General features: G+C 44.6%; 1 protein-coding gene and 1 long non-coding RNA gene across 5 annotated transcripts in view; one reads left to right on the top strand and one right to left on the bottom strand.

Annotated features, from left to right (window-relative positions):
- LOC310743171 overlaps positions 1–23,508 on the bottom strand; it is a 194,536-nt gene that overhangs the window by 129,586 nt on the left and 41,442 nt on the right. The gene's annotated exons all lie outside the window — the stretch shown is intronic.
- The window catches only part of AHCYL2 (adenosylhomocysteinase like 2), a 103,294-nt gene that overhangs the window by 51,661 nt on the left and 28,125 nt on the right, over positions 1–23,508 (top strand). For 2 of the 4 annotated variants that reach the window (XM_083572817.1, XM_083572820.1), the window contains exons 2-6: positions 6,500–6,608; positions 16,527–16,670; positions 19,275–19,375; positions 21,418–21,520; positions 22,229–22,323. In XM_083572817.1, coding sequence (XP_083428943.1) covers positions 6,500–6,608; positions 16,527–16,670; positions 19,275–19,375; positions 21,418–21,520; positions 22,229–22,323 — 552 coding nt within the window. Of the gene's footprint in view, positions 1–2,646; positions 2,696–6,499; positions 6,609–15,539; positions 15,819–16,526; positions 16,671–19,274; positions 19,376–21,417; positions 21,521–22,228; positions 22,324–23,508 lie in introns of those variants that run through there. The other 2 variants (XM_083572818.1, XM_083572819.1) reach the window with 2 other exon arrangements.

Below are 23,508 nucleotides of genomic sequence, written 5' to 3'. Positions count from 1 at the left end.
TGGTGGATTATTGTCATTGTCTTGTTCAGCTGTGTATGTGATAAAGGGGAGCCATACCGGGGTGAAGACGTCTTCTTCTATTTGTCCCCGTGTCAGTTTCAGTTTATTGGTTAATTTTTCTAGTAAGGCTGTTTCCCATACTATTTGGTACCATTGGTCCATGCTTACTCCTGACAGGTCTCTCCAGTGTCTGGTTATGGTGTTTCTGGCTGCTGAAGGTAGGTGGGTTATGAGTTCTTTGTGGTGTAAATGGGCATTGCTGTCTTGGAAGATGTTTAGTAGGGCCAATTCTGGGGTGACGTCTAATACTTGTTTAGTTATTTTACATATTTCTCGTATGGCTGTTGTCCAGAATAGTTGGATTTTGGGGCACTCTTGGTCTTCCTCTTCCCCTTCTCTTTTCAAGGAGGTGTCAGAACTGGAAAGAAAAACAGCCGTGTGCTTATTTTAGTCTCCTGTGGCTTCCTTGCATTACGCTTGTGCGTCTCTGAAGGACACAATTTTCTTGCAACTGCAATAAGGGCAAGCAACCTTTTCGACCGTTGCAAAAAAAACCCCAACAACCCTCAACCAGCACTTTGGCCAATAAATGCCTTCATTGTTTTAGTTGCTCATTAGTTAACTTGGTTCTAATGTGTCTCTGTTTAAACTTAATCTGAGGCTGAGGAAAGGGAGGTTGTGGAAACAGGGGTGGGTGGAGAGAGCCTCAAATTTAAAGGTACCTAATTAGCAAGTTAATTATAGCAGGCGAGGAAATATTCTGGTTACATAAATGAGCCATTGTTGTGCGTGCACAAGCCAGGCCATGTTAGAAACCGCAGCTTAATGGTTCTGAGGTGAGGGGAACGCGATAAAACAACAATTAAAGGAGAAGGGAAAATGGGGTGAGGGAGAGAGAGAGAGAAGACCAGCAAAGCTTTGTTCCGCCAGGCACAAGCAGCAGAAATTCATTAAAGCTGCGGGCTCTTTCCCTGCCAAATGGAGCCCTGGAAGAGAGAGTTGAGGCCACCAGGCAAGAGGAAGGAGCCCTCTTTACCTCTCGCAACCTCCCTCCCGCCTCTACCCTATCTTCCCTCCCCGAGCAAGAGAGTTGAAACCAGAGCGGACAGGGTCACTGGTGCAGGGAAAGGAGGTATAAAGGGGATGGCCAGCCGCCTCTCTCGGGAGGACTGCGCAGGGCTGGCGAGAGAGCTCCAGGTAGCAACGCCATGCCGAAGCACAAGAAGTACAATGTCAACGGCGACTCGGGGATGAAAGCCCAGGTGAGGGGAAGCCTTTCCGTTTCTTCCTGGAGCGGAGGCTGCAATTCTGCCGGCCTTCCCCATTTCTTTGGGAGGCAGCTAGAGCTCCAGCCCTGGTCTTCAGCTCTCTTTTCCTCAAGGTCAGAAGCATAAAGCTGAGAATAGTAGTGGTGGTTAGAACTACCCTCCTGCATCCCCACAGCATGCCGCGAGGGGAAAGGTGGACCAGACCCCTTGGTTGGAACAGTATCCTCTCAGAACAAGGTGCATTCCTAAGCATTGCACATTGGTGGAGAGCTGATAGCATAGTGTAGGGCCTGCTGGTCGCGGAGGGGGAAGAGGAGGGTCTTCCCTGGAATATGGAAATCATTGTCACCCCCTGGTAAATTTGGCATCTAGCTTCAAACGTTCACGGCTGTCCGATTTGCAGAGTTGTATAAGCAGAGCTTACCTGATCGCAGCAGGTCAGGCTCACGAGTTGCACTTTGTGTGCCTGTTTAAGAATTTGCCCTGCAGAAAATTAACTCGCCTGCGAAATAGGTTTGCGTCTTTCAAGGGATGAAACTGGCCCCCTTTGGCCAACAGGTGTCTCTACTCCAACTGGTGTTGGATGGCTGGAGGAGATCTGGTCACTGAAACTGAGGCCACTCATTTATATTACCATGAGGGAGTGCTGTTTCTTCTTGAGGTCAGGTTCTCTTTCGGGGGTCGGGGGGCCTAATGTTTCCATGAGCCGAATGATGCTGCTAAAGTGCAACTGAAGCTTGTATCGTAATTAAAAATTGCTGCATTTTTAAAAACACCGTCACAAATAAAGTCCACCAGATTAAAAAGGAACGCTTCATATTTTAAAGGTCTAGTTCTGTCTTAGACCAATTAGAACAGAACTTGTTTTATCCAGCTTAGAATTGTATACACCAGGCATGGCCAAACTTGGCCCTCCAGCTGTTTTAGGACTACAGTTCCCATCACCCCTGACCACTGGTCCTGTTAGCTACAGATGATGGGAGTTGTAGTCCCAAAACAGCTGGAGGGACAAGTTTACCATACCTGGTATACACTGACTGACTGCAGAGGTCAACAGCTGGAGGCAGCAGTGCTTCCCAAAGACCAGTTGCTGGAAACTGCAGGAGGGCAGAGGGCGCTTGTGTCCATGTTCTGTTTGATGGTTTCCTGCAGGCATCTGGCTGGCCACTGTAAGACCAGGATGCTGGACTGGATTGGACCCCTTTAGCCGGATCTAGCAGGCTTTGCTTGTTCCCACAAGATTAATGGTTCTCGAAGGGTGTGGCAGGAGAGGATGGCAAAGGTGGAGGAAAGATTCAAGGACAACCAAAGAAACATTTAAACATTTCAGTGTAGTTTAGTATAGTATCAAAATAATGTTTTTTTATTTGCAGAGCATGAGAGCAAGAGACACACCAAGTGATACTGAGTTTGTATACACACATAAGGTACATATGTAAGAGGTGTGTTTATAGTAATATCTTGGGAATGATTTGTGTTCTTATGTAGTTGCATTGTTTTATACTTTCTGGGTTGCTGACGATCATATTGTGAAGTAGTTGTTTTCTATGTTATAAATCAGGCATAGGCAAACTCGGCCCTCCAGATGTTTTGGGACTACAACTCCCATCACCCCTAGCTAACAGGACCAGTAGTCAGGGATGATGGGACCTTTAAATTATGATGCATCTTGTTTTGCCCACATATTCTGCTTCTCTTTTTAAAAGGAGGGAAATAATACAGGCAACCTAAAATGATGAAGTAAATTATATGGCAGCCTTAAAATAAAAATGTAATCAGATTAAAAATCCAGTACCAGGAGTATCATCAAATGATGATTATCTCAAAGGCTGTTGTGGTTGCCTGACTGGTTTCCCCCCCTCACATCCACCCTCTCCTCAGCTGGCCTTGCTAAAAACTCCTTTTTGAGTGGGTCAATGCAGAGTGGAGGGGTTTGTGTGGCTGTGTGCACTGGGAAGTGGTTTTATTTGGTGCTGCTTACAGCCACCTGCCAGATTGCTCACTTATAGTGGTAAATGACTGGGTTGTAGCCACTGCTAGTCCTACTTAGAGTAGATCTATTGAAATTAATGGACCTAAGTTAGTCCTGGGCATTAATCTTGATGGCAAAGCCATTTGGAGTCTCAGCCATAAGATGTTCTTCAGATGACGGTTGAATCTTTAGGGCCATGTATTTTCCCTTCCCCACAGAGATTCTGCATTCAGAATACTGAATGCCACTGGAGGTGCAGACGTAGCTACAACTGTTCCCGCATCTGGACAGCTTGACTGTAGTTTCCACACATTGGTAACCTCAAGGCTGGATTACTGCAATGCGCTCTATGTGACGCTACCCTTGAGGGCAGTTCAGAGGCTACGGCCAGTGCAGTAGATCTGGGCTGCTTTTGGGAGCAAGCGAGTTCCAACATGCAACATGTTTGTGGGATTTCCACTGGCTGCCAATCAGCTGTCGGTCCAAGTCCAAAGTTTTGATACTAATGCATAAGGTCTTACACAGTTTGGGGTCAGGCTGCTAGAGAGACTGCCTCATCCCTTATATACCCAGTACGTCACTGCATTTTGCAGAAGCGCTTCCAGAGATCTCGGAAGCAGCATCCCTGTTGAGATATGGCATGGCAGGTGCCCAAGTCTCTGCTTGTTCTTCTGATTGCCAGTCAAAGGGCATGGGGAAAGTGGCATCTGGGGGGACAGAATTTTGTTTGCCCTCCGGATGTAAGTGAGGCACCAGCGCAAAGGTGGTGTTAAAATGGGCAACCAGCTGTGTTGAAAAGCCAGAAAGGGCACAGGAATGTGTTGGACCCTTTTGTGCACATGATGCCCCAGAATCGTTTTCAGTGGCTTTCAACAACTGTTGAAGACTTGCTCTAGAAGAAAAGTGATGTTGGCATTTATTTTTTTCAGCAGGATTGTTAGAGGCCTGACCCCTTGTGGTCAAGGGAATAAGTCTGATTTTAAACTGTTCCTTCGAGAACTATTGCTGGTTTGATTCCATTGACTCAGGCTTCCTCAGCCTCGGCCCTCCAGATGTTTTGAGACTACAATTCCCATCATCCCTGACCACTGGTCCTGCTAGCTAGGGATCATGGGAGTTGTAGGCCAAAAACATCTGGTTGAGGAAGCCTGCATTGACTGGTACGTGAATTTCAAGAGACATACTTTTATTTTCAGAAAAAGTAGACAATGTGAACTTTGCAAGGTTACTGCAAGAAAAGCCTTTAGCTGCCGGAATAGAACCATTATTGTGACTTCAACAGGGAGGAGGTTTTCCTTTGGTCAAAAGGGCGCAGGAGTGAGCAGAGTGGTATAAATGCTTGCTTTTTGTGTGTGTTTTGCCACTCTTTTACTCATTTGATAGAAATCTGCTTGATTTCTAAAAACTGAATTTACTTAGCCCATCCTGCTCTATTCCCCCCTTTCAGTCTCAAGCATCCTATTTGATTGTAACAGGTGGCATTCAATTTCCAGTTGAGGAATCCTGTTTCACGTGGGTGTCAAATGTGCGCTCTCCGTTGCCTATGTTGAATGAGGGCCTTACTTTCCTACATTTGCATGAGATTTGCCCTGCCTTCTGTGATTACACTAGTTTTTTCAGTCCTTGTATGTCATTGGCACAACCATTTTGTAGATTATATACAGAAGGGTTTAAAAAGACACTTAATGGGTCCTTAGTTCAGTTGTTGGTTCTTGGGTGTGCCGGCAACTTTCTTCAGACACCGATGGTAATGTAGCGCATGCCTCCTTGCGCCTGCTCAGAGCCTAAGTAATGTATGACTGTCCCCGTTCTCTCCTGTTGTTCGAACCCCCAGAGGTTCGCGGAACAGCTAACAATTCATAACAAATTAAAACCAAGTAAAAACGTAACAAAACAACATTAAAAAGGCAGGAATGTGTTTTAAAACCAAAGCCAAGCAAGATTTAAAACAGTGGTAAAAACATAATTAAAAAAGCTTGTGCCACCAAAACAATCCTGGAAAGGACATTCCAAATTTGGGGTGCCTCCACCTTGGTTCTGAAGGCTTCCAAAGAAGGTCTTGTCTAGCACCATCTTTATAGGCAGTGAAAGAAAGGACTTTTTATCTGGGGCGTATATTTTGCTATATTGCATGATTTTTGCCATTTTCAGTTCTCCCTCCTTTTAAACAACTTTATTTCTACATTGGACCCATTGTTCATGTTTTCAAAACTGACGTCCACCCTTGTCACCACTGGGTCATGTCATGTTTTGTTCCGTGATAATATTGGAGGTGTTGGTGTGGCAGCAGTCTACTGGAAAGTGTGTGTGTGAGCTTCTGACCCTTTGGAAATCATTTGTGGTTTGGAAGCTTAGGTTTAACTAAAACTGCCTTGGTTTTTGAAAATGCTTGGTTTTGGTGTCTTTGCTGTCTTCATAGTGAATATCTGTAGCACAAAACTGTTTTGAGTCCCCACCATGTAGCGTCTTACCACCTGGCACGGAGACAGGGGTTTGATTTAGAGTGCCAGGAACACTTTGAACAGAACAGTAGTTTCTGTCCGCTGTGAGTGGACTCCACACCTCTAAGGCCCCTCATCTCCAGCCACTTGTCTCCTGGCCATTTTCTTTTACTCCCACCCTGCAACTAAATACCATACTTTTGGGACATACTAATGTCACACAGGTCCTAACACCCTGTCCATCTGTAGAGGACGCCCCTGGGCAGTCTTTGCTCCACTCCTCAGATTGTCTGGAACTGTGGTTAACTTTTTAAAAAAATCCCTTCCCAAGTTCCCTGCAGGCAAAGCTTGAAAAGTATTTTGAATTCCTAAGCATAAGAAACCCTGCTAATTGCCACCTTTTTTAGATAGCAGACCTGTGCAGGAATGGAGAGAAATGTCAACACAGTTTGGTGCAAGTATCAGACTTATGGGATGACTGGAATCGTAGCAAATATCTGTGATGGTAAGAAACTCTTAACAAGGGTTTTAATGGAAGGAGAAACACCTGGATTAGAATGAGACTCCTGTGTGCCTGTGCGTTGAAAATGGAAGGCAGTTGTGATTGGAAGGGAAGTAACAGGTTAAAAAGATGTGTGCTGCCTGGGGCTGAAGCACCCACACCAACAAGTCCACTAAAGAAGGTTAATGCTGAAGAAATTGCAACCTAGTCTAACTACTGATACAGGCAACTATTCCTTAACTTCAGCAGAACGACTGCGTTTGTTGGCCTTTTAAATTTACCTCCCTTTGCTCAATCTGGGCTTCTCTCTTGACAGATCCAGTTTGCGGACCAAAAGCAAGAATTCAACAAGCGCCCCACAAAGATTGGCCGCCGTTCATTGTCCCGATCCATCTCTCAGTCGTCAACGGATAGCTACAGCTCTGGTATGTACTGTTTCTCCTAAGCTCTTCTTGGAGGCAGTTTCAGATTTTGTTTTTTTTTTTATAATATATTTATTAAAGTTTTCAAATAAAGCATATATTAGATAAGCACTTATCATTGTCCATTTAACATCTCTCAATTGTTACATGGGACTCCCCCACACCTCCCGCATACACTTACATCATTATTAAATTAATTTCAAACAAATTATCATTTAACTCATCTTAATTAATAATCTTAATTTGGTTTGACATATAATTCAGCCTTAAATCTAATTTAATGGTAGACAATTGTCTGCACTGGCATCCAATTCAGCACTCAGCCAGATTACAATATTTTTGTAAATAAATCTTAAATTTCCTCCAGTCTTCTTCCATCCTTTCTTCTCCCTGGTCTCGAATTCTGCCGGTCATCTCGGCTAATTGCATATAGTCCATCAGTTGCATCTGCCATTCTTCCACAGTGGGTAGCTCCTGAGTTTTCCAATTCTTGGCAATTAATATTCTTGCTGCTGTTGTTGCGTACAAAAAGAATGTTCTGTCCTCTTTTAACACACTCTGGCCGACAATACCCAGGAGAAAGGCCTCTGATTTCTTAGTAAAGGTGTATTTAAACACCTTTTTTAATTCATTATATATCTTCTCCCAAAAGGCCTTCACTCTAGGGCAGGTCCACCAGAGGTGAAAAAATGTTCCTTCATTTTCCTTACATTTCCAACATTTGCTATCAGACGAATGGTATATTTTAGCCAGTTTAACAGGGGTCATGTACCATCTATACATCATTTTCATCACATTTTCCTTCAACGCATTACATGCAGTGAAGTTCAGCCCAGAGGTCCACAACCTTTCCCAATCTTCAAACATAATATTATACCCAATATCCTGCGCCCATTTTATCATTGTTGATTTTACCATTTCGTCATGTGTGTTCCATTTCAGCAGCAAGTTATACATTCTTGAAAGTACCTTAGTCTTAGGTTCTAACAGTTCAGTTTCTAACTTTGACTTTTCCACTTGGAATCCTAGCTTTTTGTCATTTTTAAACACTTCTTTAATCTGAGCATAGTGTAACCAGTCTCGCACTTTGTCTCTCATCTTTTCTAAACTCTGCAATTTCCAGTTGTCACCATCCTTTTCTATTATCTCCCAATATTTTGGCCAATTGGCCTCCATATTGGCTCTTTTCCGAGCCTTAGCCTCCAGGGGTGACAGCCACCTCGGAGTTTTATTCTCCAGTAAGTCTTTATATTTTGTCCAGACATTAAAAACTGATTTTCTGACAATATGGTTCTTGAAGGCCTTATTTATCTTAGCTTTATCATACCATAAATATGCATGCCATCCAAACGCATTATTAAAACCTTCCAAATCCAAGACATCCGTATCTTCAAGAAGTAACCAATCTTTTAACCAGCAGAAAGCTGCAGCTTCATAATACAACTTTAAATCTGGCAGGGCAAAGCCCCCTCTTTCTTTCGCATCTGTTAATATTTTAAATTTGATTCTGGGCTTTTTGCCCTGCCAGACAAATTTAGAAATATCTTTCTGCCACTTCCGGAAGCACTCTGTCTTGTCTACAATCTGCAGTGTCTGAAACAAAAATAACATTTTTGGCAATACATTCATCTTGATGGCAGCTATTCGGCCTAACAAAGAAAGTTTTAGTCTTGACCAACTATCCAAGTCTCTCTTAATCTCTGACCAACATTTTTCATAATTATCTTTAAATAAACTCAGATTTTTTGCTGTTATGTTTACCCCTAGGTATTTAACTTTTTTAACCACATTTAGTTCTGTCTCTTTCTGAAGCTGTTCCAACTCAATATCTGTCATGTTTTTCCCCAAAACTTTAGTTTTTTGCTTATTTAACTTAAATCCTGCCACTCGACCAAAGTTTTGAATCAGTTGTAGTACTCTTTTCAAACTAGACTCCGGCTCCTGTAATGTCAGAACTAGGTCATCTGCAAAAGCTTTAAGTTTATATTGTTTCGCTCCGACCTGAATCCCTTCCACCAACCGGTCCCCCCTAATCATATTCAGGAGCACTTCCAGAACCGAAATAAACAGTAATGGGGAAATCGGGCAGCCTTGTCGTGTACCTTTTTCAATTTTAAACTCTTCTGTAACCACATTGTTAACTATCAGTTTAGCCTTTTGTTCTGAATATATTGCCTCAATCCCGTTCTCAAACCCCCGTCCCACTCCCATTTCTTTTAAATTCCCCTTCATAAATTTCCAAGAAATGTTGTCAAAGGCTTTCTCCGCGTCTATAAAAATTAAAACTGCTTTAGTGTTTATGTTTGTTTGTAAAAGTTCCAATATGTCTATGATGTTCCTTGTGTTAGTGAACATATGTCTGCCCGGGAGAAAGCCTGCCTGGTCTTTATGGATTATCTCACTTAAAACTTTCTTAAATCTTCGTGCCAAAACATCTGCAAATATTTTGTAATCCACATTTAAAAGGGAGATGGGACGGTAATTCTTGAGTTGTGTCTTTTCAGTTTCTGACTTTGGAATCAATGTGATAAATGCTTCTTTCCACGATTCAGGCGCCTTCTTCCCCTCCATTATTTCATTACTGACCTCCAACAAAGGTTGTATCAAATAATCCTTCAATGTCTTATAGTAGTTAGAGGTCAGTCCATCTGGCCCTGGTGATTTGCCCTGTTTCAGACTCAGGATGGCCTGTTCAATCTCTTGTCGTGTTATTTTGCCATTTAAAATTGTTCTATTTTCTTCTGACAGCTTTGCTAATCCATTTCTCTCCAAAAATTGTGTAATCTCTATTTCATCTTGTGGCCCTTGAGTATATAACTTTTTAAAATACCTCTGGAAGCACTTTCTAATCTCTCCCGGGTTCTGAATGTTCCTTCCTTCAACCTCTAAGTTTGTTACTGTATTTAATCTTTGTCTCCTTTTCAACTGCCAAGCTAGCAGTTTCCCACATTTATTTGCCGATTCAAAAGTTTTTTGTTTCATTGTTTTAATCTTCCATTCTATTTCCTGATTTATCAGCTTGGAATATTGCGCCTGATAAAGTTTGATTTCTCTCAGAATCGGTTGGGACTTCGGGTTAGATCTTAACTTCTTCTCCAACTCTTTGATACTTTCCAGAATTTTATCTTTCTTTTCATTTTGCAGTCTTTTCTTTAAGGAATTCTGTTGAATCAAGAACCCTCTCATCACAGCTTTACTTGCATCCCAGATAGTTCTTTTTTCCACCGTAGTGTTCAAATTAATCTCAAAATAGTCCTTTAAGGTTTTTTGGGCCTTCTTTACAATTCTTTGATCTCTAAACAGGCCATCATTCATCTTCCATCTAAAGGAGCCGATTGGGATCAATGTCATATCCATTCTCAAGGCGTTATGGTCGGAGCATGTTTTGGGGCAGATTTCCACCTTCCTCACCTTAGGTGCCAGACTTCTAGTTATCCATATTTGGTCGATTCGTGTCCAAGTCAGTTGAGCTTCAGAAAAGAATGTTCCTTCTCTTCCCAGGGGGTTTCTAACTCTCCAGATGTCAACCCAGTCCATATTGTCAGTCATTTCAAAAAAGGTCTTAGGTAGTCTTCCCTCTTTAGTAATGTTCTGGTTCTGTGACTTATCCATATTTGTTGATACGACCCCGTTCATGTCCCCCATCATGATGACGTTGTTGTAATCCAGATAATCCAGCATGATCTCGTGCAACTTCTTATAAAAATCCGATTTTCCTTCATTTGGAGCATAAATTCCTAATATCAAAATTTTTTCTCCTTGATACTGTACTTCTATTGCGAGGATTCTTCCACTTTCATCTTTAAAGAGAAATTTTGGTGAAAGGCTCTCTTTTGCATAGATCACTACACCTCTCTTTTTAACTGTATCCGATGATATAAATTCTTGACCAAGCCTTTTATTTATTAACACCTTTCTATGGAGCCTAATCACATGTGTTTCTTGTAAGCATATAATGTCCAATTGTTCCTTTTTTAAAATATGAAAAATTTTAGACCTTTTTTCGGGACTGTTACAGCCATTTATGTTCCAACTCAAAAGCTGCAGAGACATCCTGGATAGGTCTGGTTATTCTTTCTGGGGTGGTACCTTGTTCTCCGGTCCTTGAGGATCCGAGGGGGCGGGCTCTCCTGGAAGTTCTGGCGCTGGCAATCCAAGTCCTTTGTGGAGGTCTTCTCCGTGTGCTCCCAAAAACTTGTCTCTATCTTCCACTGTTTTGATTTTGATCTTTCTCCCTCTGTAGGTAAAGGATAATCCTTGTGGAAACTCCCACCTGAAGATAATTGCGTTGCTTCTCAACAGTCTTGCCAATTCCGTGTAGTTAGATCTAAGGTCCAGCAACTGCTTAGGAATGTCCTTGTAGATTTCAATTCTCTTGCCCAAAATGTCTAGTGACTTTTCGTAGTGCAGGCCCAAAATCTTGTCCCTTTCCTCCTTTGATCTCAGTGTTATCAAACAATCTCTGGGCTTCTCTGTCCTTCTGACTCTGCCAAGCCTGAAAGCAGATACAATTTTAAAGTCTTTTTCCTCTAACTTCCAAAACTTGACAAATTCCTTAGTTAGAAATTCAATAAAATTATCTTCTTCCACCTCTGGTATTGACCGTATCCTCAAGTTGGTCTCCCTGTTTCGCAGTTCTGTCATCAAAAAGTAAATCTGATGTTCTCCAACTTGTTTGCTGAGTGGTCTTACTTCTTTCTCAAGTTCTTCCAATCTTTGACTAGTATCTTCAGCCAGTTTACGATTTTCACCTACAGCCTCCTTTAATTCTCCAATAGACTGGGCATTCTGTGCAACTTGTCCAGTCAGCTTATTCAAGCTTTCTGTGTTCTGTTCAATTTTAGCTGTATGCAAATCAGCCTTCTTGTCCAGAGCCTCCAGTTTCTCCAAAATTTTCTCCAAGACAGAGCTACTTGTCCCTGAAGCCATATCTCCCAGGTGCAGCTCCTCTGTCTCACCCTCCCCTGCCTGTATTAGGGAGGCCGCCTCTATGTCTGGAGGCAAAGTGGAAGGCAAGGCCGGCACAGAAGATCTACGCTGTGAGGCTGCAGATAAAGTTAGAGTTGTTTGTTTAGTCCTTCCTCTTCTCCTTGCGCCACTCATTCCAAAGTTATCTGTAATCCAAGGTCAATCCAAGTTGTTCCCATGAGAAAGCAGAGTCCCAGATGCAATAGTCAAACAGAGGCCGGGAAAGGGAAAGTAAAACAAAGTCACTGCTGTAAGTCCAAAATCCTCTAGAGGGAGCTTAATACGTCTTCAGGGAAAAGATCAAATCCAAGTTAAACTTATAAATTTAAATCCATGTCTATCGCCTCCACAATGTATTATTTTTAGCAGAGTAAAACTTAAAGCAAAACAGTGTTTCTTACAGTGCCTTGACTGCAACAGTTTCAAAGTATCCAGTTCCAACTCAGAATGTTTCAAAACCTGAATTCAATGTATCCAAAGTTGCAAACTGGTGCTCATCCAGGCAGCTCCAGCACCAGAGATTCTTATTTATTTTATAATCCACTGGTGCCACAGAAGAAGGATATCAGTGCACCCCGAATATGACCAGCAAAAGTCAATAGCTCAAAGTCTTTCACTCAGAAAACTGCTTTAACAGGGTGCCAGCATTTAGTTAACGCGTAACTTTTTGTCTCCACTCCTCCTGCTCTTTGCTTAAAGTTCAGTATAGCGGGAGATGGGCTTCCTGCTTATCCTCACTCCGTTTTCAGCCAGATTTCAACTTTTTTAAAAAAGTTTTAAAAGTTTCATAAAGTTCTCAAAAAGTTTCAGAAAGTTGACAAAAGTTTCAGAAAGTTTTCAATGTCCAAATTTACTCACGGGTTGTAGTTTCCAAAGTTCAGAAAAGTTGCAGGAAGAAAGGACAGCGCTGACCGGCAACAGCAATGCGGCTTCACTTCGCTGTTTGCGCAACGACCCACAGCGCCGCTACCCCCTCCGCGATCCGGAGCCCCTTACGGGGTCCCTTCAACGTTTTGGGGGCTGCTTCTGGCGCCCGCCGGGTCCCGAGACCACAGGCTTCTGCCACCTGTGGTTTTCCTGAATGGGTCTCCGCTTCGCCGTAGCGGACGACCCGTTTACAGCGGAGCTCCCTTCTCCTTACTCGGAGAAGGCAGCCATTACCGGTCGCGCCGCCTCCGGAAGTCCGGCAGTTTCAGATTTTGAGTGGGCATCTGCATGTCTGTGTTCCATCCGCTTCAGCACAACAGCTCCTGTGTAGCCAAAGCCAAATGTTCTAACATCCTCTAAAGCAGAAGATGAAGACAGGGATTAATACAAGACTTGCGTCCTGACTTTGTTCTGGTCAGTGTAGTCTTTCGGAATGAATCACCGCCAGCCTTCTCTTCCATTTTTACTTGGTTTTCATTTGTTATGAGTTGTTCACATTTCGCATATACACCTCCTATTTCAGAGACACTGTGACCCGTATGGGGCAGGTCACACACCAGTTTCCTGGATACAGGAACCACCCTCCTACTGAGACTGCCACCTTGCTAGGATTCAGGCAGTATTTATTTATTTAACAAAATGTGCATACCACCTGATTGTAATAAAACCTCTATATGGTTTACATAAAATATTCAAACTATCAGGAAAAACAGTTAAAAACAACCAACCATTTAAGGATAAATGAAATTAACAGTAGAAAAGAAAAGCATGTCAACAGCTTTGTGTGTTTTTGGACCAGTGGTCAGGGATGATGGGAGTTGTAGTCCAACAACAGCTGGGGACCCAAATTTGAGAAATGCTGCTGTATAAGCTTGTCTAAACAAAAATGTTTTAAGTGGATGCCAGAAAACGTACAGTGAATGCATCTGCTGGCGTAATGTCAACAGCAGGGTGTTCTAATGTGTAGGTGCTAGCATAGAAAAGTTCAGTTTTTTACAACTGCAAAATGAAAATTACAAGTAAGTTTCACACATCCATCAAGTGGGCACATGTGGGGTAAGGTGACCCTGCAGATCAACTGATCCAAAGCAGTTAAGGGCTTTGCCTTCCAGTAGCAATGCCTTGGATTTGACCCAGTAACAAATTGGCAACCCTCTTAGTTCTCCTGAGCAGAGGGTGTGTTGTGCTGACGCTAACTGCAATTTCTGGGGTCAAGGGACCCCACATTGAGTGCATTGTAATAATCAAGACTTGTACTGGTCCGACTGCACTGGCTACCGATTAGTTTCCGGGCCCAATTCAGAGTGTTAGTTTTGACCCATAAAGCCTTAAATGGCTCAGGACCAGAATACCTCAAGGACTGCCTCTTTCCACATGAACCTACCCAGACCCTGATATCTCCTGAGGCCCTCCTTTGTGTGCCTCCTCGAGAGGTCTGGATGGTGGCAACATGAGAACGGGCCTTCTCTGCAGTGGCTCCCCGTCCGTGGAATGCCCAGCAGAGCTTGCCTGGCGCCTTCATTATATACCTTTAAGCACCAGGCAGAAACGTTTCTTTTTAACCAGGCCTTTGGTTGACCTGATCAACATCCCATACCTTTTAAAAATGTGGCTCTTTTTGGGAAAGGGAGGTATTATTGGGTTATTGCTTTTATTTTTATTTTATATATTGTGATCTTTTTATGTGAACCGCCCTGAGACCTCCACGTATAGGGCAGTATATAAATACAATTAATAATAATAATAATCATAGAATCATAGAGTTGGAAGAGACCACAAGGGCCATCGAGTCCAACCCCCTGCCAAGCAGGAAACACCACCAGAGCACTCCTGACATATGGTTGTCAAGCCTCTGCTTAAAGACCTCCAAAGAAGGAGACTCCACCACACTCCTTGGCAGCAAATTCCACTGTCGAGCAGCTCTTACTGTCAGGAAGTTCTTCCTAATGTTTAGGTGGAATCTTCTTTCTTGTAGTTTGGATCCATTGCTCCGTGTCCGCTTCTCTGGAGCAGCAGAAAACAACCTTTCTCCCTCCTCTACATGACATCCTTTTATATATTTGAACATGGCTATCATATCAACCCTTAACCTCCTCTTCTCCAGGCTAAACATGCCCAGCTCCCTTAGCCGTTCCTCATAAGGCATCGTTTCCAGGCCTTTGACCATTTTAATAATAATAATAATAATAATGATGATGATGATACCAAGCACAGCTAATAAAATGTGTTTCTAGCCACTGAGGCTAACTGGGCTTCCAGGCTTCATGCCGGTTCCTTCAGGTGGAGAGCAGTCACATCCGTGGCAGGCAATCAATCAGTTTCTTGTGGTTCTGAGTCGTTTAAGGCTTATAGCACTTTGAATTGGGCCTGGAAACTAATTGGCAGTCAGTGTGGTAAGGGCACCATCTTGGAAAGCTTTGCAGAGGATTCAGCAAATGCATGGAACGAGGATAGGTCTGCCCGTGCAGATTAATCATGTTGGTGAGATGTAACCTCTGTGTTAAGAGGCACTCTGCCAGGGAACTCCAGTTGCTGTCATGACCTGATTGTGAGTGTCCCTAGTTGTTGCAGCAAACAGGATGCTCATCTAGACAAACCTTTGGACTGATTCAATAAGTCTGCTGTAACTTTCATTAGTTTTTAAGGACGCATCTGCCCATTAGCATCTGCACCATTTGGTCTCATTGCAGATGAGAATATATGTGTGCCAGGAGTTGCTTTGCAGAGTTCAAATAAGAAAACTACTAGCGTGGGACAGTCTTGAAACTAGGGAACTAGAGAGAGAGAGAGAGAGAGAGAGAGAGAGAGAGAGAGAGAGAGGGAGAGAGGGAGGCAGGGTGATATCTCCAGACATTGCAGATATCTGCTGACAGGGTGATGTCTGCCTTGAGAGCTTTTCCCAAAGCCTGCTGGACTACTTTGCCTATATTCCGTTGGTTTGCAACTGTGATACAGCAGTAGTGCAGGGAACCAGTTTGTCTGGCCATGAGAGCCAATATGATTCCATCCTGCCTTTGGAACCTGAGGTCACAATGACCATTTATGACTCATCTCCAGCCCCTGAGCACGACTTTGCCCTAGCTACAAAGAGATCCAGGAGGCTGAGTCTCAGATATGACCCTGTACATTCACATACATGCCCATGTATGACCCTTTTCTGCTGAGAGGAGAGGTTACGTGCTGCTACCATGGATGTCCCAAGGGTCTTCTCATGTGACTCTTACAATGATGAAATACCTGAGGTGTCCAAGTTGCCAACATTTTCAATACCAAGGAGGCCAAGTCGGTGTCGGTCCAAGCAGAAGCCGTTGGAGCATTGTGAGTGAGAAAGTGGGCATCAGAACACACAAGGGCTGTGAAAGGAACCATGCAGAGATTTTGCAGTGAGGCTCTTAGGCATGGATAACCTTGGATACCCAGGCCGTAATCATTGACCTGCAGAAATGGTGGTCAAATCCTTGTAATGGAAGGATCCTGATACATCTTGAACCCTTTCTACAATCTGGCTTAAATGTTTTCATACAGTGCTGTAGGATCCAAAATTGTCACCAAAGGGAAAGAAGTACATGTAGTCACTTACTTGAGGTCTGAGACAAATGCATGTTCAACTTTGATTGTGATCTTGTGTGAATGTTGCTCTTCTCTGAGTGTCTCCACCCCCATCATTCAGCCCGGACACTGAGGTCCAGCTCTGAGGGCCTTCTGGTGGTTCCCTCACTGCAAGAAGTGAGGTTACAGGGAACCAGGCAGAGGGCCTTCTTGGTAGTGGGGCCCGCCCTGTGGAACGCCCTCCCGTCAGATGTCAAGGAAATAAACAACTATCCAACTTTTAGAAGACATCTGAAGGCAGCCCTGTTTAGGGAAGTTTTTAATGTTTGAAGTTTTATTTTGTTTTTAATGTTCCGTTGAAAGCCACCCAGAGTGGCTGGGGGAACCCAGCGAGATGGATGGGGTAGAAAATAATAATAATAATAATAGTAGTAGTAGTAGTAGTAGTAGTAGTAATTTGTCCGCATCTTCTTCCAGCTGCCTCCTACACAGACAGCTCTGATGATGAGACCTCCCCCCGGGACAAGCAGCAGAAGAACACCAAAGGCAGCAGTGACTTCTGCGTGAAAAATATCAAGCAGGCTGAATTTGGGCGCCGGGAAATAGAAATTGCCGAGCAAGGTAAGAGAGATCTGCCATTCTGGGTAACTTCCTTAGATCAAGAGATCTTGGTCTTGCTGCCGTTTGGGTAGACACCTTTTCTGGCACAACTATGTGGCAGTAAGACCTGACTCTTCCTTTTTTTTTTTAAATAATTTTTATTAACCGGCCAATCAAATCAAATCAAATCACATAAATTCCGAATTACAAAGCCGAATTTTAAATTTTGTTGAGGGGACCCATATTTCAAGATCCGAAGGGGGATTCTGATCATCTTCTTGCTACTGCGTTAATGTCCAAATCAGTCCAAACAAAGTTCATAATTCTATCCAGTCTTATCTTGCTGTTTCCACATCACATCTTGTTCATATATTTTCTCTTTTTTCTTTATAATCTCTTCTGATAGTCTCTTTAAGCCGATAAACACCAATAATAATCCTGTGTGAATTTTTCCGTTGTTCCAATCCTCAAATCGAGATGGTTTCCATATATCATCGCCTTCATAGATAACATCGGTCTTTCCATCATTAATTACAGAACTGTCGTTCTTAAGACCCTCTGAGGAGTTTCACCCACAATATAAAAACAGCTCTATTTCTCCATTTCTCCTCCCAGACTTAAGTCCTCCGACAGAACTTCCCAATATGGCGACGGTATTTTTAACTGCGTCATTCCAAAGCCCTTATACATTCCACGCTCTTCTTAAAACATGCTTTGGTTCGAAAGTTTGTCTCCACACAGCCTTAAATCCACAGCTTAAGTCCTTAAAACGACATTTCTGACTTGTGGGGGGGGATTCTTGTTTAATCACATAAAGGAAAGAAAGGAAAGTTTTTTCACCCTCCCCCATCAGTCCCTTTGCCATACCGAGTCTTGGCGTATCTTCTTATGATTTATACTTGTTCCTCCGACTCGTCTTGTTTTATCAGAGATCTCTTCTGTTAGCAGTCTTTACTCCCCCTCCTTCCTTGAAATATGTGCATTCGCTTCATCCAAATTGTTTCTTTTGAAGTTCTTGCAGCTAGTGGCGCGGATCAGAGACGGCGTCCAGGAGCGCCGAAATCCCACAGGAGGGCATTGTGCCTAGTGCCCCCATCCCCACAAATTCGGGGGTGGTATAGGGCACAGCAGGCAAGGGCAGTCCCCCCCCCCACAATCCTGGGGGGGGGGTAGGGAGGCTATTTACTCCCATCACAGCCTCCAAATTACCTCGTGTGGGTCGGAGAGATGTTATTGTCAGCCATCTTCTGATGCGCCCCTAGTGGCCCCTGTAAGACCTGACTCTTCCAATCTGCCCTGGGTGGTGCACTACTAATGAAATGTAAGGCATAGAGTTGAGTTCAGCTCCCCCCAGAATCCCCACCCGCCCCCAAATTGCTCCTGTTCCATATAGATCATTGAATGTAGATTAAATCAGAGGAATGACAAATTGCTATTGTTGTCTCAAAAAACAGCACAGGCATTTCACTTCAATATCATTTTAACGGAACTTTGTAAATCAGAATTAGCAAATTTAGTCCTAACATCGGGGAGGACCAATGAACTGGAAGGCTTAGCCATTCCCAGCAAATGCCCCTGCCTTCTTCAGCCTGTTTTATTCCAGCCAGATCCAGAGACTGTAAATAATCCACCGGGTGGGAAGGAATGAAGGAGGCATTAGCAGGGGAGAAAGTGCATACACACTGGGCGTTGTGTTGTATTAGCAAATGAATGTCATGAAATTTGGCAGTGCAATGTGTTGTTTGCCCTTAAATCTTGACTCGATAAGTAAGGCTGTTTCAGATGCTCTTGATCATTTGGAATTCATAGCTCTTGCTTGCATGGGCAAGTGGTACCCTCAGGCCACTAAGCAAATCTCATAGTATCACTTCCGGTCACTGTAGATGTGGAAGGCCTCTTATCTGAACACTCTCTCACCCAGCCTAATAACCTAATAACCAATACCATTGTTTCTTTCTGAGAAGCTTTCATTGGTTCGCCATCATTTTAAGTTCCATCTCTTCGAACAGCTGAGTTGTTTGGTGATGGAAGACCCATTTAGGGTTACAAAACAGCCAAACCAAGTCACCTTTTAAGTTTTAATTCCAAGGTTCTCAGCACAGTGCAAGCAAAACAAAGCTGTGGTTCTACAGATCCAAGTGAATCTTATTGTTGCCTGACAGTCTCTTTTCCCACGTTGAGGTGGACGTTAGCATGGTTGCATTCTAAGAATGACCTTAGCCTTGGAAGAAGTTGCCTGGGGAGATGGTGAAATCTCCTTTGCTGGAGAACCATTTCTTGGGGAAGCTTTTAGGCCCCGCATGCCCTGCTTCAGGGCAGGGTGTTGAACCAGGAAAATTCCAGACCTGGGATTCCAGTGTTTCTTGTCTAATTATCTGTGTAACGTGGGAAGCGGGCGAGTCCTTGAACGTTCACACCATTTCTGGGACTTTTCCTTGCAGATTATTCCCCACCCCACCCCTGGGTTACTTTGCAGTGCTTTGTTTTAAAGCGATAATCTTTTTGATGCTGAAGGCGATATGGGGAAATGTTTGCTGTCACCTGCTTGACGTTTACTTGGCTTTTGGGTTTTGAGCATCTGTGCCCATTTCCGTGTGTGTCATTTCTTTTTCTCTTCCTTCCTAGAAATGCCTGCGCTCATGGCCTTGAGGAAACGAGCTCAGGGAGAGAAGCCGTTAGCTGGAGCCAAGATCGTGGGCTGCACGCACATCACAGCCCAGACTGCTGTAAGCCCTTCCGTCCAACCGGTCCTTGGCATCCAGCACATGTGACAAGCCTAGTATGACACCTTGGCTCAGATATCTGATATCCCACATGGTGGCATTGAGGGAAGAATAGGCAGCTCAAATCCCATGATTTCTCCAGGAAGTTTTTGGATGCCTTCTGAAACCCAGCCTTCAGAGGCTATGCTTCACTTTTGGAAATTCACACTGTTCTATTCAGGAAACTGGCACCTCTTACTTGGTTGATTTTATCCCCTGCCTCTCAGTTTTCAAGGGGGCCTTACATTTCTCTGGTAGCTGAGCTTTCAGACCTTTTTCCTCACCCCAGGCCAGCATTGGCACATGGTACCTTTTGGCAGCTACTTGGATACCCAGTGCCCAGCCCCATTGGTGCCTGCTCTGTGCATCCCGTGCCATGCAGATGAGCCTGTGTGAAACGCTGTTTTAATTTCCCATGGTGCCCCAGGGGACTGACAGTACGTGTGGGGAGTTGAAATGGCCACCTGTTGCTGCTGCTTCCAGGTAAACCTACAGGTGGAGTTTGCTGAAACCTGAAGCCAGCCTTGTGCATGGGCTCACATGTGCTCTCCCCCCCCCATGTTAAAAAGTCCATGCTTGAAGGAATGTGGAGGTTAGCTTGTTATAATAATATAATGATAATTTGTTATTTATACCCCGCCCATCTGGCTGGGTTTCCCCAGCCACTCTGGGCGGCTTCCAACAAAACACTAAAATACAATAACCTATTAAACATTAAAAGCTTCCCTAAACAGGGCTGCCTTCAGATGTCTTCTCAATGTCAGGTAGTTGTTTATCTCTTTGACATCTGATGGGAGGGCGTTCCACAGGGCGGGTGCCACCACCGAGAAGGCCCTCTGCCTGGTTCCCTGTAACTTGGCTTCTCGCAGCGAGGGAACCGCCAGAAGGCCCTCGGAGCTGGACCTCAGTGTCTCGGCTGAATGATGGGCGTGGAGATGCTCCTTCAGGTATACTGGGCCACAGCCATTTAGGGCTTTCAAGGTCAGCTCCAACACTTTGAATTGTGCTCGGAAACGTACTGGGAGCCAGTGTAGGTCTTTCAAGACCGGTGTTATATGGTCTCGGCGGCCGCTCCCAGTCCCCAGTCTGGCTGCCGCATTCTGGATTGGTTGTAGTTTCCAGGTCACCTTCAAAGGTAGCCCCACGTAGAGCGCATTGCAGTAGTCCAAGCGGGAGATAACCAGAGCATGCACCACTCTGGCAAGACAGTCTGCGGGCAGGTGGGGTCTCATCCTGTGTTTCAGATGGAGCTGATAAACAGCTGCCCTGGACACAGAATTGACCTGTGCCTCCATGGACTGCTGTGAGTCCAGAATGACTCCCAGGCTGCGTACCTGGTCCTTCAGGGGCACAGTTACCCCATTCAGGACCAGAGAGTCCTCCACACCCGCCCACCTCCTATCCCCCCAAAACACTACTTCTGTCTTGTCAGGATTCAATCTCAATCTGTTAGCCGCCATCCATCCTCCAACTGCTTCCAGATTGTTAGGGAGCATTTGGGGAGAAGAATGCTGCTGAGAGTTCAACTCTCCCCCCCCCATTATCCTCTGGGGCTGGTAATTGTCTTGAGTCATGGCTCGTTGCCCTAGCTGCTTCAGCCAAGTTATCCAACCCTTGGTTGTAAAAGCTGTTTCTTGGACTTGCTCTCTGCCATTCTCCCCTACTGATTTCACCGCCTGCTCTTCCAGCCAGAATTTTGGACGTGAGACAGGGGTCAGGATTCTAAACTTTTGGAGAGAATTGCATTACTGGCTAGAAGTGATCAGAGTATTGCTTTCTATGTGTTGGTGTTTGTACTTTCAGGTTGAGGAAGTAAAAACCGTACTAATGATACTTTAAATATATCCAGGGGTGCATGTAGTTTGCTGCTTTTAAAAGGGAGCTTAATAGGTGGAAATTCTCTGTGTTACTGAATATTACTGGATGTGGCATTTACTTTTTGTGTGAAGATTTGTGCAGGCATGGCAAATCCCAGACCCGCCCACCGCCGATTTTGCTCATTACAGGTTCTCATGGAAACCCTTGGTGCCTTGGGTGCTCAGTGCCGGTGGGCTGCCTGCAACATCTACTCCACCCTCAATGAAGTAGCTGCTGCCCTGGCTGAGAGTGGTAGGTATTTGGCTGCTTCAGAGTTCTAGCTGAGATCTCTAAAAAAATATTAAAAGTATGGCTGGAAGTGATTTCGGGGGTGGGGGATTTTAAGAAGCACTTCCGACTTCCGGTAAAAACATACAGAGGATTAAAACAAGAGCCATTGGTGCCAAGGGTGGCATTCCACTAAGTTTTACTCAGAGTAGACCCATTGAAATAAATGGATACAAATAGGGTAAAGGTAAAGGGACCCCTGACCATTAGGTCCAGTCGTGACCGACTCTGGGGTTGCGGCACTCATCTCGCTTTGCTGGCCGAGGGAGCCGGTGTACAGCTTCCAGGTCATGTGGCCAGCATGACTAAGCCGCTTCTGGCGAACCAGAGCAGCGCACGGAAACGCTGCTTACCTTCCCGCCGGAGCGGTACCTGTTTATCTACTTTCACTTTGACATGCTTTCGAGCTGCTAGGTTGGCAGGAGCAGGGCCTGAGCAACGGGAGCTCACCCCGTTGCGGGGATTCGAACCGCCAACCTTCTGATCGGCAAGTCCTAGGCTCTGTGGTTTAACACACAACAACTAGGGTAGGTCCCTTAATTTCACTTGGTCTACTCTGAGTAACATTTAGTGGACTACTGCTCTAAGATGATCTTTCTTCATGTGTAGCCTCCCATGCTATGAGCTGCCTGCTGCCATCTGAAGTGCGTACCCTCCTTATCTCTTGTGCAGGATTCTCCGTTTTTGCCTGGAAGGGAGAATCTGAGGATGACTTCTGGTGGTGCATTGATCGCTGCGTCAATGTTGAAGGGTGGCAGCCAAATATGGTGAGTCCTAGAACCTTCGGCAGTGTTCATGAAATCCAGTTCTGATCCCTAGAACAGCATTTGGACAATTAGTAACAAAGGGAGCTCCATTGTGTCAAGCTTGTATTATTAGCCTTTGACTATTTCGGGACTTCCCTGGCTTTTTTTCTAGCCCACTTAGGACCAGTCTGGATAGTTGGCCTTGGTGAAGATTTGACGTTTTCATCCCCCAAAAGTTTTTGATTGAAGTTGCTACTGAAATGAGGCTGCATTTTAATGTCTTTTAATCTTGTTTTTAAGTTGTATTTTAATCAGTTGTTTTTATATCTGGTGTTAGCCGCCCTGAGCCTGGTCTTGGCTGGGGAGGGCAGGGTATAAATAAAATTTATTATTATTATTATTAAAGTATATACAGTTTTCCTGCACTGCTGAAAACTCAGGGCAGAGATGGTTGGCGTGTCGCATTCATGCTGGCGTGTCGCATTCACGCACTCCCTCAGGATCGGTGAAAGTTTATTTCTCTGTTTTCTGTTGGTGCTGGAAGGTATAATGGTCCTTCTCTCACCTTCTGAGCTTGCCTTCATTCTATAGGTAAAGGTAAAGGGACCCCTGACCGTTATGTCCAGTTGTGGCCGACTCTGGGGTTGCGGCGCTCATCTCGCTTTATTGGCCGAGGGAGCCGGCGTTTGTCCGCAGACAGCTTCCAGGTCATGTGGCCAGCATGACTAAGCCGCTTCTGGCAAACCAGAGCAGTGCACGGAAACGCCGTTTACCTTCACGCCGGAGCGGTACCTATTTATCTACTTGCACTTTGACGTGCTTTCAAACTGCTATGTTGGCAGGAGCAGGGACCAAGCAACGGGAGCTCACCCCGTCTTGGGGATTCGAACCACCGACCTTCTGATCGGCAAGTCCTAGGCTCTGTGGTTTAACCCACAGCGCCACCTGCGTCCCATCTTCATTCTATAGGCAAACAATAAATAAGGGTATATGCTTTGGGTTGCCTGCCTGTGTCCCCACACTGTTTGCAGAACTGGTGAAAGCATCACAGTTTGTGGCTGGTTTCCGTTCTTGTGTTTCACTCCAAACTGTGACAGAGGAATGTGTGTGTTTTGAACCAGAAGATGGCAGCACCGCAGAGCTTACCTTGCCTGCCTTTGTGAGGGATGGCAGATAGCTGTAGTGCTGGGAGGTTGCAACTTGACG

Source organism: Podarcis filfolensis (genome assembly GCF_964270895.1).
Source record: "Podarcis filfolensis genome assembly, chromosome: 10".
Classification (NCBI taxonomy): domain Eukaryota; kingdom Metazoa; phylum Chordata; class Lepidosauria; order Squamata; family Lacertidae; genus Podarcis; species Podarcis filfolensis.
The sequence above is the reverse complement of the archived record's forward strand: the minus strand, read 5'-3'. Positions and strand labels throughout refer to the sequence as shown.